The 14,107-nt window shown below is 41.2% G+C and overlaps 1 protein-coding gene across 1 annotated transcript in view; it reads left to right on the forward strand.

Moving 5' to 3' along the window:
- The first annotated feature begins 1,734 nt into the window (after positions 1–1,734).
- LOC105457189 (protein apterous-like) overlaps positions 1,735–14,107 on the forward strand; it is a 30,519-nt gene continuing 18,146 nt past the window's right edge. The window contains exons 1-2 of the mRNA XM_011701707.1: positions 1,735–2,065; positions 2,548–2,944. Of these exons, the coding sequence (XP_011700009.1) occupies positions 1,735–2,065; positions 2,548–2,944 (728 nt within the window). The remainder of the gene's footprint in view (positions 2,066–2,547; positions 2,945–14,107) is intronic.

A 14,107-nucleotide genomic window follows, 5' to 3' on the forward strand; every position in this document is an offset into this window, starting at 1 on the left:
AAAGTCACATAGCGCCAGAAGCAAGCGTCAGCGCAGAGAAAAATCGATGGAGTTAAAAAAAGAAAAAAAAAACACCAGAAGCTGCAGAGATCATAATCCTGAAAATTATAACGTTGGAGCTTCCTTTTCCATTGGCGTTGCGAAATATAATTCTGAAGTCATTGAAGATTTCATGTGTGCGCAAAATTATTTCTCGTAAATATATAATAAGTGCATAAATATTCCACACACGTGTATGTGCATACAAAGTATAAATAGGAATAAATAATTTGCGCTCTTTTTCATATTAATAATTGTCCGACAGCATAAAAACAGATTAGTATTTTCGCATTTAATTACGCTCTAGTCATGTTTTCAGCGCGCGTGAAGAGAACAGCGCGGAATTTTGAATTCGACGACATCGAAGACAGCGGAATCGATAAGAAGCATACATGGAGAAGGTATTGCTGATTCCGCAGCGTTTTACCGTGCGCATACTAATACGTTCATTCTTATTTATAAGCCGCGGCATAGAGGTAACGCGGTGAGCCTACATAATATAGAGATTCTTGGCTAAGACTACGATGGCCTGTTTCGGCGTTTAAAAGCATCGCATTAATACGAGAGGAAGAGAGGAACAAAGGAGAGAAGAGGAGAGGAGAGGAGAGGAGAGGGGAGAGAGAGAGAGAGAGAGAGAGAGAGAGAGAGAGAGAGAGAGAAAGAGAGAGAGAGAGACGGGCTAGGAGATTCGCAATTTATATCTACGCAACCAGCGACGGGCGCGTTGCAAACACTTGAAACACACGGTGGCTGCCATCGGATTGGCCGCCTTCGTGCGCCTTATAGGGCCGCGCACATGCGCGCGGGCGTGCTGTGCGCGTCTTGCGACATCCATCAGAGGCGACCGGCTACCATCGCTGGTGTGCTACTCTTTCTCTCCGCGCGCGCGTTTCTTCCCTCTGGTGACAGCGGCGGTTGCAACCCGTCGTCACTTCACCTCCATTCCATTCGCGAGCTCGGTCCGATCGGCCCTCCTTATCCTCGCCGCATGTCCTCGCTTTGTCCTTTGTCCCCTTTTCCTTCTCTCGGCCTCCTCTTCTTCTCTGGTCCTGTTAGTCCTTTTAATCCGCAGTCCATTTTAATCCTCTTCGTCCTTCCAAGCCTTTCTAACTGTCTTAATATTTTTGTTTTGTTAACAATCTTACTTTTATGATGTGTCTCTTAGCCCTTTCATTAAATTTTTACGCCCTTTTTCTTTTATTCTCATTTGCATTTCATCCTGTTTCTTGTTTTTTCTTCTCCGATTTCAGCAGTATCTTTTCTATGATCATTTCTATATTTTGGGATTTCTTGGATTTTTTGCCTGCTCGATATTTTCTTCTTTCTAATTTTTTTTTGCTTTAATTTTCTCGTTGATAATTTTCCATTTGCCACAATCTTCCAACAGCTATGGTTTCCTTTCACGGCTATTTTCTAAATTACATATCTCGATTGCTTAAAAGGTAGAGTCACAAAGTGCTTAATAAGAGAATAATGCTACTTTTATTCACAAATTCCTGATGTAGAGGATATTACGTGTAGAAGAGGGACTTTTTGTCTGTTCTCAATTTCAAGAAAAATGACAAGTCACGATTAATGCGGACTTTTCGCCGAATATAACGTAAGAAATTTCTCGTACTTGCGCCATACTCATATTTTTTTACCGCCTTTGTCTCGTGCACGACAAAACACACGCACGGACACACCGTCGATTCGATGCGCCAACTAAAGTGTCGATACATCGATTTGTTCCAGCAGCCGCCCAGCTCGCAGGAGCGTGGCAGCGGCTTGGCTGTGGGGCGCCAGGGGGGACCCGGTAGCACGGGGGGGCCCGGTGCGGTGGACCAGGCGCGGGATCTGAGCCCCTGCCTTCCCGCGTCGATGGGCGATGCTGCACGACCCACCACTCTACCGTGCAGCCCTCCTGCCGCCCATCACCACGGATCCCATCATACGCCCCTGCATCAGACCCACTGCGGCACCAATAACAATTGTTACGATGGCTCGACCACCCCTTACGAGTCGAGGGACTACGACTCACCCGGAGGTACGACTGTCTCTTATCTTTTTATCGAAGGTGATTAAGGATAACTAAAGATAAGTTAGAAAATCAATTAACAGAAAGCCAAGTAAACACAGATTATAACTACAATGTCGCATCAGCATTGTAACATTCCAGCTGTATTGCAGAAATATTACAATGTTGTAATGTTATAATTTGTGTTTGCCGGGATTCTTTTAATAGATTCTCTAATTCATCTTTAATTATCCTTAATCTACCATCCATTAATAATTAATTGATTAGAATTGTCCTTACTTTTAATTATCTTGTCCATGATCTTTTTACTTGTATAACGTCCGAATTTAACATCTTTTTACTTCATCTCTGAAGTCTTTTGAATTTTCGTAGAGATATCAAGATTAATTGGTTTACTGAATTACATATTTCGTAGCGTAAGATGCCAATAATGCTATAGCGATAAGCAGAAACACAAGTTGATAACGAATTTTCCTTGGGGTATTCTTCAGCGGGCGGAGTACAGGAGTACAGGGGTGGGAACTTCGAGAACGCCAACGACCTAAGCATGCCGTCGCAGACTGCGCACCACCATCACCATCACCACCATCATCACCATCATCATCCCCATCTGCAAGCGCACTCCCAGGAAACCACGACGGAGCACTTGCACGCCATCCCGAAGCTGGAACCGCCGCCCACGCCGCCCGCGCAGTCCGAGGACGTTCCGGGGAACGTGGTTTGCGCGGGATGCGGCCTCAAGATATCGGACAGGTTCTACCTCCAGGCTGTCGACAAGAGGTGGCATGCCGCGTGCCTCCAATGTTCGCACTGTCGCCAGGGTCTCGACGGGGAGGTCACCTGCTTCAGCCGAGACGGGAATATCTACTGCAAGAAGGACTACTATCGGTGAGTGAACGCTTAGATTTGTAGATCTAGATATATTCTAACAATAAGTATATAAGTATATAGGTCTACCTTAGCGCGATTAGCTCCTTTATCTGTGACGTCGACGAACGAGAGAGAAAAAGTTTTATAACACGGCCGGCATTAGCCGAGGGCGAGATTGACGCGCAAATCGATGTTTGATAATAAAATAAAAACGCAGAATAAATGCAGAAGAGACGTGTGAATCAGCGAATACTCGTATACTAGGAGAAGATACGAAGTCGCTATTTAACGCGCTCGCAATTGCACTTCAGGCTCGACGAGGACCCTCTCGACTTAAGGATCGCTGAATACCTTTCGCGTAAGAGAGGGTCGACCACTTCAGGAGAGAATTCTTGATTTCTCCTGACGTGGACGATCTTATCGATGTTCGCGACTGCCGAGCGATTTCGTCCTATTTTCGATGGGAGACGAGGCCGCGGGCTCGTTACGAAGTCGCCGAGAATAGCCGCGTCGCTCACGCGAGCAAGTCAAGCGCGAAGTAATTTCTGCCGATTTCCAGGGCCGATTTGAAGAGCCGCGCTGAAAGAAAAAAAAAACGAGTCGCGTCGCCTGTTGCGTAACCGGCGTTTCTCCGCGAGCGTGCACCTGTGATTTCGGTCGTTATACGAATGCCCGCAACTACCTACAAATTGCACTGGACGGAGAGCCGCATTACGGAGGATAATGTGGAGCGCAATTTTTGAACGAGTTCCTCCTTGAGGCTGTGTGTTTCGCTCTGAGAGATACGCTCTATTCTCGTAACGTTCGTGAAAATTCAGTTCTGGAATCTCCCCCTTTTCCTTCGGGAATTTTCGGATTTCCTGTGACTCTTACGAGAAATATATTTAACGTATGAAAAAGTACATTTAAAATATAAATTGAGTCTATACACAACGAATCGTATGTTTATACACGCATTTTCTTTTAGAAAGAAGAAAAACTTCGAAACTTTAGTTTACAATGACAAAAATTTTTGGTGTTTGTAACTATAATTACAAAGTACTATAATTATGATTATTACTGTTATAATGTTAGTAATAATATAATTATAATAATTATATGCGTAGTTTTATCAACAAATATATATAGTTTGACAAATTTATAGCACTGAAGCTTACTATACATTATAGTTATTATTACCATAAAAAATGATTGCAATTATATAATATGGTTGTCTCTAAAGATAATTATAAATTATAGTTAAATAATGATAATAGCAACCATTTTTATAGTAATAACTGTAATAATGTAGTAAAATTAATACATATAAAGGGCTATGAGCCGAAGCTAGGATATGTATTTTCGCTCCAATATGTGAACATCAAAATCGTTATTAAACAAATAATGTAACAACAATTAATAACGAATGTGATATCATATTTGTTTAATAATTTTGATGTTCACATATTGGAGCGAAAATACATCCTAGCTTCGGTTCATAGCCCTTTATATGTATTAATTTTAATTTATTGAGCCTTTACCAATATTAATTATATAATATAATTATATAATTAATAAGTTTCAATGCTATATATAAATTTATCAAACTATGCTATAGATATTTGTTGATGAAACTACGCATATAATTATTACTAACATTATAACAGATAATAATCATAATTACTTGGTACACTTTGTAATTACAGTTACAAACACCAACAATTTTTCTCACAGTGTACGTTTGTAAAATTGTAAAAATTATAGATCCATAGCGAAAATAACTTTCGCCAGTTTGTCATAGGAATTTATAATAAATAAACTCTGGTAGAATCATTCTTACAACATATCGACGGCGCGTCGTTATGCAGGGCCGTAGCGGAGGGCCTGACGTCGTGTTGGGTCTCACACGGTGTCGATTCGCGCACGTTGTCGCTTCGTATGGTACAGGTATGGGGCCGGCCCGTAACGTACCGGTGATCCACGAACTAATGGTCACGACTCGACCATTTACCTCCGGCGGAGCGTCGATTGTTGATAAGTAAATCACCGTCGATCTACATTTCGCGAACGGCGGACGTGTACGTACACGTGCATCGGCGTCACCCACCCCGGTGCGCTCGATTGTTGATTTTCGAGTGACCTCTCGGGTCACGTCGATTACCAGCAATTCATCGATCGCCGAGTCTTCAGATCGCTTGGTGGAACGAGCGATGACATTCCTTTCGTCTAACATAGATATTTTCTCTCAAGTCACTGGCTTTTCGTGGTTATTGCAAAAGGAGAAATAATTGAGCATAGATATATAAGGTCAATTAGGTTCAGCTTCTATCCACGATCTTCGTGGTTTTCCTTTCCTTCTCTTTTTATAAGATGTTCATTGAAGAGTTTTTTTCGATAGTCTTTCCTCAATTGTACACATCCGAACCAATCAGCTGCTTTTCGTCGATGCAGTCTGATACTGATTTTTTAATTTCCATTTCAGCTTTTATTATTTTATTGGTTATTCTTTCTGGTCTAGAAATTCTTGCCGATCTTGTATAACATCCACCTCGATTGCTTCTAATTTTTTCATGAAGCGTTCCTTGAATCTCTATACGTTTCCAATTCGTAAATAAAAGTGTTTCTCACGATACTATCTAATGTTAATTTGCATCTTTTTGCCAACATAACTGTTTCACAAATATTTCCTCCATTTAGAACTCCAATAATCTGTTTGCACCTCTAAAATCCGGAATCTTATTTCTTCATAATCTGTTCCCCGTTGTATTAAAGGTCACTCCAAGATATTTACATTCGCCACGTAATTGTAATTATTACATATTTTTTCGATGTCTGTGACTTTTTTTTCTACACATAAGTATTGGTTTTTATCCATTCATTTATATTAATGATTCGTATGTAATTTGTAATTTTTATATTTTTCTTTCAATTTGCGTACCACATATTCAAGGCTTTCCTTATCTTTTGCACATATAACTTCAGAGAAAAAGACGTAACGGTGGCACTTATAAAGATGACAATTTCATAAGTTTTACATAAAATTAATGTACATAGTTGAACAAATATTTTACAGTTATTGCGATTATAAAATAGTTTATTTATGTACATTAATTCTGCTTATAAAACTTGTATAGTTGTTACTTTTGTATAATTGCTATCACTATTTCTTTCTCTGAATGTAGTTATCAACAAATTCAAGAGTATAGACACATTTTATCATCTAAATCGATTAAATCTAATTTAATGACTCTTTCTTCGATATTTTTCATATGAGTAAGACCTTTGAAATATTTATGTATATCTTGAAAAGAGTAGGTGATAAACAACAGCCTTGTCTAAATCGATTATAAATTGTTGCGAAAGTATATTGTCTATTTCAACTGCAGATTTCATATCTTGAGATATGTCTTGAACCGCTTTTGTTAACAGAACAATTGATGGTAAACGGTTGAAGTTTGTTGGATTATTTCTCATAATTTTATTACAAGGACATTGTCATAGGTTTTTTGAAAATCTATATGAATAGTGTTACCTTGCATTTCTTATTAGTTTTTTCTCGATTATTTGCCTTAAACAGAATTCATTACCGTTACGAGATCGTCTTGCTCTAAAACAGAGCTCTGCTTTTCTTCTTCTTGCTCTTGATATTCTGCTTCGATTATGTTCCGTAAATTCTTTCATATATATATATATATTTTTTTTTGTCTAATGATACTTGTCACTGATATTTCTTATACTGTTGCATATCAAGTTACTCTTTTCGTGTATATAGGTAGGTGTTTTATGCGCAAGTTTTCATTTTTCGAGAATTTCGTATTCATTTATTGCTATTTCTGTGAATACATAGATTAACAATTCATACAACTTTTCTGTACTGTTTTTAAGTTTTCACCGTTCATTTCATCTGAACACGATGGTCTCTTGTTCCATAGTCATTTAATTGCCTTCTTTATTATTTCCTTATTAATGTTTAATTTTATACTTCTACTTCTGTTTGAACTTTTAGTAGACTATATATTGTTTTCTTTGTTCTGTTAATAATGTGTGTTTTTTTATATAATTAAACACATGCAATGATATTACTTGAAGAAGGATGAATTTGCTTAGTTTGACACGATATTAATTACTCTACAAATACTTAAAAAATTTTGATTCTTTGCCATTTACGAGTTACGGACATCAAACATCTCTCAACGTTATATGGATTTAATTTCGGCGCGTCCGCCATTGCGGCGTCGTCACGCCACGGACTCATCAATTACGTGGCTTCATCGGTGTCTCCTTAATGTCTTATCGTCTTAAAATCGTCGCGGGCGAACATAACTCGCCCGCCGGTTCTGTCGCAATTTCGGGAACTGCCTCTCCGCCGTCCTCCTCCCTTTCTCGCGCTGCGCCCTCCCAAAATCGCATTAGCCGATCTCTTCAGCCGAGGGTGAACCCGAGATCCTGGGATAAGCAGCTGGTTCCGTTCGGGGACGCGTGCTCCGACTTTCGCGTTCCGAGAGCGCAGAGAGCGGAGGTAAAGGAGGAAGGACGAGAAGTCACATGCATGCGGAGCGCGCTGCAGTTCGGGGAACTAAATTAGCCAGCGACTCGTCACTTACGGTGATTCTCGGTTCGTTAGGTACCTGATGTGATCTTAATAGCGCAATAGTATAAATAAATATGTAATATAAGATTTACTTTAGGCGCGTAAGTGTCGTTCCACAATACGGACTTTAAGCCTTACGTCGTAAGATATTGACCAATTACAATCGATTATTCTTCTCATATTCGACTATAACGATTGGTCTATTTCTTACTGCTTAGGGCTTAAAATCCTCATTGTGGACCGACACTAAGAGATTCGGACGGCGGAAACGTCGTGCGAAATTCTTCTCTGTCACTCAATCCTCGATTTCTTCATCTCTCAAAGCAGCGATTTCGTGACGATCGGACATAACAACGGACAGATTATTTTGCAAGCCAGGTACAACACGTCTCTCCTCGCGGAGCGTTCTCGCGGCACTCGAGACGCTCTTGCCGCTCTTCACCCGCTTGAGACTCAGGCTTTTTTTGTCGCGAACTCGTTATATCGTTTCTTGTTTGGGAAACGCGACGTTCTCTCTCGAGGAGGAGGCGTGCGGCCGGTGCACGCGTCGCGTCGCGTTCACACGTCGCGCACTCGTGCACGCGAGTTCCGCGGGCCGAGGAGCGTGCGAGTGCGTGCGGTGACGCGGCCGGCGGTGCGCGACGGTGTCGCGCATGTTAATGCACGTAGAGCCGACGCCGAGGATGGAATAGCACAGACATCCCGTCACGACACGGTTTTAGCCCAAAGCCTTATCTCGCCGCCTCGCATGCGCGCTCGCGGTTTGCGGCGGCGACCGGCTGTTATTAGCCGGGAACGTCGCGCACTCATGCGACAGGCTCGACTTCGCCGTAACGCATTCGTTTGAATGCTCGCTCTGCACAGGATTAGTGGATATCTGTTTGACGGACCATTCACGTTCCCTCAGAATGTCCCGTAGACACTTTTTCTGGTAAAATTATCCAGATAGTCAATAGGATATCCAATCTCTTAAAAAAAATATTTCAAAGAAGTTTGAAAACGTATGTCAAAATATGGATCTTTTTATAAAAGTCTCTTTTCCTGTCTTCTCTTTTTCCTCTCTCTGCTCTTTCCATCTCTTTCTCTACGACACATTTTTATATTTAAATTTGAAAAATTTTTGACAATTCTTGCTGCTGAATTTTTTGTAAATTTGATAAGATCGCAACTGTTGCTGCTCAATATGTCGTTAACTTAACTGAAACAGTGGAGTTTGACGATTTAACTCAAGAAATGAATATTTGACTCAAATTTAATTTATTATTTATTAATTGTAAACATTGTTTACTTTGATGTATGTATGTAAATCAAAATATGTATTTTTTTTCTATTTTCGCTACATACATATGGTATAATAATCCTGTTTAAATCTTTAATATTTAACAGTCTAACACACTTTTACCAGTAAAACTATCCAAACAATCAACAGGACACTTCAAACAATTTAAAAATATTTCAAAGAAATTTGAAGAAAAAAAACATTAACTTCCTTCAAAATCTTTTTACGACAGTAAAGGATCTTTATTTAATTTAGAACCTTTTCTTTTAAGAATTTATTATCTATTGCTTTATTATCGCTGTTGAATTTTTGTGGAGAAAATTTGATAAGATATAATTTGCTACACTCTTGTCACTCTGATACCCCATTACAACAACTGTTTTACCATACAGATCTCGAAAATTTATTTCGAAATCTTTACCTCATAAAGTCCCTAAAAGGATAAGTGACGTTAAGCTTAAAATTTCACCCAGTCTTCAAACAGATGGCTATTACGATTCACCCGATCGCCTCCGGGGCGATCGCAAGGCCAAGGATGGCCCTGCGTGTCGACGGCTCTTAAAGCCTTAACGAGTCACTTTCCGGGAGAAGAATACGAATATCGCCGCGTTACATGTCGAAAGTACCTCGTCACCTTGCGTGTTACCTCGGCCCGCCCGGGTGGCTTCGTCGTAAAAATTGCTTGCCCGTAAAGAGATCGTTGCACGCCGAGGAAGTAAGAGCTTCCTGGACTGTTCCGTTCTTTTTTTTCTCCCCTTCCTCTTGTTCCGCCGCCGCTCCACCTTCCTTTCCCTCCCCCCCTCGCCGTACATTTTTCTCGAGCGCGCCTTCGTCGCGCTTCGATCCGCGACGCTCGGCGAGTTGTACATTTGCTGTTAATCGAGGCGTGAATGAAAGAACACAAAATTGCAAAAATTCAACGTTTCCGCAGGTGCAATATACACGTCAAAGTCGCGATACACGGAATTCTAGAATTAATCGGAGAACCAAAACGCAAAATATACGTTATATGTATGAAAATTTAAGTTTGCTGTAGCTTCAACATTGCAAAGCAAAGCCTAAAAAAACGCCAAAGTATTAAAGCTACGAGTTTGTACGAAATCTATAAAAATGTAACTTTCGTAATGCGGTGTCTACAATGAGACTTAAGATTTAAGATTTAAGAAAATTGACCGATCATAGTCGATTATTCAATCCACGTGAAAAGAATAATCGATTGTCGATCTCATTGTAGACGCCGCTAAGTTTTGAGAGAGTGAACTGGAGATCTTTATTAACTCAGCCATTCAGACGATCAAATTCACATGAAAGTATGTAAATTTTGCAAAGTTTCTTTTTTTATTAATATGCATAAAGGGGAAATTTATGAAAACACGAAAACACGTTGAAAATTCACGAGTTTTCGCGCTCGCCGTATAGCAGCGCGTGGAAACGAGAGAGAGAGAGAGAGAGAGAGAGAGAGAGAGAGAGAGAGAGAGAGAGAGAGAGAGAGAGAGAGAGAGAGAGAGAGAGAGAGAGAGAGAGACGAAGTCGTTAAACTCGCCGACAATTCCGAGTAGCGAAGGATGCGTCGCATCGGATTTGCCAGAATGTAGATTTCGTGGTGGGTTTATTTTCGTTATGGATAGCGCTCGAAGTGATCGCCGGTGTAGGGCGCGCACAGGCACAAGCCCTCGCCACTTCCCTTCGCCACTGGTTATTTATCGGCCGCACTCTCGCACCACGTGGGACGCGCTGGACACGCATAATTTATCGCGCGCGACTCCCTTACGCATGGCGGTCGTGAGGAAACGCCGGGCGAGTCGTCGTCGTGGCGAGTCCCGATCAGGGGCCTCGCGCGATCATCCTTGGCTTCGTGATCGTGTGTGAGAGACCTGAGCTTTCGCGGATAATGCGTGTAACGTCGATACCACGCAGTCGATTAAACGTGAGAAGAATAATCGATTGCGATTGGTCAATTTCCTTAAGTCTTAAGTCTCAAGTCTCATTGTAGACTAGGGCTGGTGATTTGCTTCGAAGGCTTCGACATTCGAACTTTGAAGCTTTGAAGATTCGAAGCTTCGGCATAAAAATCTTCGAATTCTTTCGAAGCTTCGAAGTTTCAAAGTTTCGAAAAATACATTTGTGCAAATGATAAATTTATTCAGAAAATTTAACCAATATTATAGTAAATAAAAAGAATTAATACACATACGAAATTATTTCTAAAAAATTTGAAAGTATTATAACCTGAAATATTACAAATTAATAATTAAATTTGATACGTGTGTAAATATAAGGAAAGATAATGATCAATAAAACAATCCAATTAAGAAAATTAAAATTTTAATGTATTTTTCAAAACTTCGAAAGGTCGAAGTTAACGTCGGAGCTTTGAAAGAATTCGAAGCTTCGAATATTCGAAGTGAGTAAAAAGTAACAGCCCTATTGTAGGCATTGCTCTACACTCCGTGGAATCGTTTAAAAATTGGATCGAATACGAACGGATTTGGAAAGCGCCTTAGAAAGAATACTTCATTATAGTAAGTGCGCTCAAGTACCAGAAAGTTGGGTGTAATCTCGAAACCTCCGCGCGTTTGGCCTCTTTAATCGAGTTTTTTTTTGCACGCGTTATTTATTGCACAATGCTAATTTTTCATTCGAGATGAGCACGGCGCGAGTTATTCGATCATTCCGGCTCTCCCTCATCCTCTCATACATCACCATAATCATCTGCACTCATTCGTTACTAATTTCACGCGGCACTTAACGTAAATAACGCATGCGGCCGAGGTGCACTTGCCTTCCCTCCGTCGTGCAAAAAAAAAAGAGAGAGAGCATCGAGTGGCACACGGAATTCAGGTGTACGTACCCGCACCGGATCTGGAACGTGTATCTGCTCATTCATTAAACGCATTAGCGCGATTTATCAGCAATCAGGAGTGTAGACACGCTTCGATTCCCATCCGCGTCTACGGTTGCGTCGGCGAGCGGAGCGGAAAGGACGGGAAAAAAGTGAGGGGGGGGGGAAGGAGAGAACAATGTGATTGAGGAATCTGTTGGCTTCTCAATCGTGATTTTCTAAGCGATTCTAGGCCATTCCCAGTTTTTGACCCCATTGCTCCTTCATCTTGAAATTCAGATCTTTACTTTTTTTTTCAAATCTTTCAATTTTCCGGTAAAATATTTGGATATTCGAGTCTTCCTATTTTTTTTATGTATCTGAGCCTTTAAATATTACACATTTAGGGAGGCTTTGGACCAAGGGAATACTTTGAATTTTGAATAACCCAATATAGAAAAGTAAGAAGGATCGAAGGGCCAATTAAAAGTACTCATAGATGACCGGAATAATTAACCGTCGCACAGCACTCTAACAATAAGTGATTAGAAGTGAAAATGAGGGATCCTAAGTTTGAATCAGCTCCGTTAATTCATCGTGAGTAATCATTAATATTTCTCGTCGTTTTTCTCTATATTCTATAATGAAATATAAGCATCTATAATTAGAAAGTTATTGCTCGATATCTTTTCTTCCGAATTATTTCCCATTAATATCTTAAATTTTACACTTATTATTTTTTAAACTTTTGAAGATATCTGACTAGATTATTGTTATTTTAGACGTGAATGATTTTTCTTACGCGTTTTGAGTGTTTCAGCATGAATAGTACTTTAAAATGTCCTCTGTTACATCGGGATCATTCGATATTATTACAGTATTATTATAAGCTTATACGATTCTATGGTCGCATGCGCTTGAATTCTGCTCGGCTCGGAAGTGGAACTGTTTTGATCGTTATCAGTAACGGGGGATCTTGTTAAAGGGACGCGAAACAAGTTCCTCGCGAATTCTGTCGTCGCGCGATGATCGCCGGATGCTGTTTCCGTTGTAGGAAGTGGTCGTCTTAAATCAACGGCTCGCAAAGGGAATAGCGAGTGGTAATTGAGCCATAACCCCACGGCCGGCGAACACACAAATATTTCAGCGCCGGGGAACCCGCTCATAATTTAATCCCCTATAATTAAGATGCGCCGGCGGAGTCGCGCTGGAAGTCGTGTCCTCGCCTCCGTATAAGCGCCCGCGAGAATCGCGCGCTGCTCCGCGATAAAACGAGAATCGGTGTGTCGCGATACCGTCGTTAAAATAAGCGTTATCTGCGCTCGTGAACACTACATTATTATGGAAAATAAACCGGAGCTGCTTTCCGAAGTAAACCGACCGAGCTCGAAGTTCGCTGCAGTGCCGGCGGGCGTTCCAAAATTGAAACGTCCGAAGATAAATTCGCAAAGATTACCGAGATTTCGAAGCTTCAAAAGGACTTCAAAAGTTGTCCGAGACTAAACTGCCTCGAAGATCCCGAGGCTTAATGGACTTACTTCCAGAGATTTCCAGATTTGCGTTCGTAATTTAGATATAGGTACCCCATACCAGTGATGATTGGACTCCGATGACGATAACGGTTAAGCTATATATCGCGAGCTCGGATCTCATCCGCGCGTTGTCTCTCCCGGGAATTTCGACGTTTCTCTAACCGCGCGAGAGGAGTTAGAGAAACGTGGGACATAAATATGACGACGGAGTCACGACCTCGGTCGGCCGACACACACGTGTCGCGGCCAACGACGGAACGACGCGGGGTAACATAATACGCGCGCCGCAACAACGACCCGGCCGGGCGACTCTCGCGAGCACCGTAACGCATCGCGGGGAGCCGCATGCATCATCGGTAGCCATTCCGGTGCCGCGGTACCTATATCTCCGTTCCTTTTCTTGGATCGCCGGTAATCGCTCCGCGCGGTCTGCGCTCCTCTCTTCGTCATTTGTGACTTTCGAACCTTACAACTTTGGAAATTTTATGGTAGCTTTTCCCCTCCCCCCTCCTACCCCTTTCGCCTTACGGAGTTTCGGAGATATTGTGAGAAATTGAAACGTCGTTTTGTGGGTACCTGCGAAACTTCGACGCTCGAAGGAAACTTGATGATTCGACCCCTTCCTTTTGACATTTCGTAACTTCGGCACTTCGGAACTTTCCAATATCAAGCACATCACCTTGATCGTGTCGTTATATTACGGGACCGTATATATTATTGGATCGTGAAGCTGAGCAATCTTGAATTTGTCAGATCTCAAAATTATGAAACCGCTCCTCTGTCAGGTTCGTCTTTACATTTCAAAAAAATTTGACAGCGAATAGGATTTGAATTCCTTATACATTTGGGAGCACTTGAAAGTATCTTTGCCTTTGTCTCGAGTGTATCGATTAAATTCGCGCTGCAGCGTTATCGCGGAAACACGACATATATATATATATATATATATATATATATATAGTCTATATATATATATATA

This window comes from Wasmannia auropunctata, unplaced genomic scaffold (genome assembly GCF_000956235.1).
Source record: "Wasmannia auropunctata unplaced genomic scaffold, wasmannia.A_1.0 LD335345.1, whole genome shotgun sequence".
Classification (NCBI taxonomy): domain Eukaryota; kingdom Metazoa; phylum Arthropoda; class Insecta; order Hymenoptera; family Formicidae; genus Wasmannia; species Wasmannia auropunctata.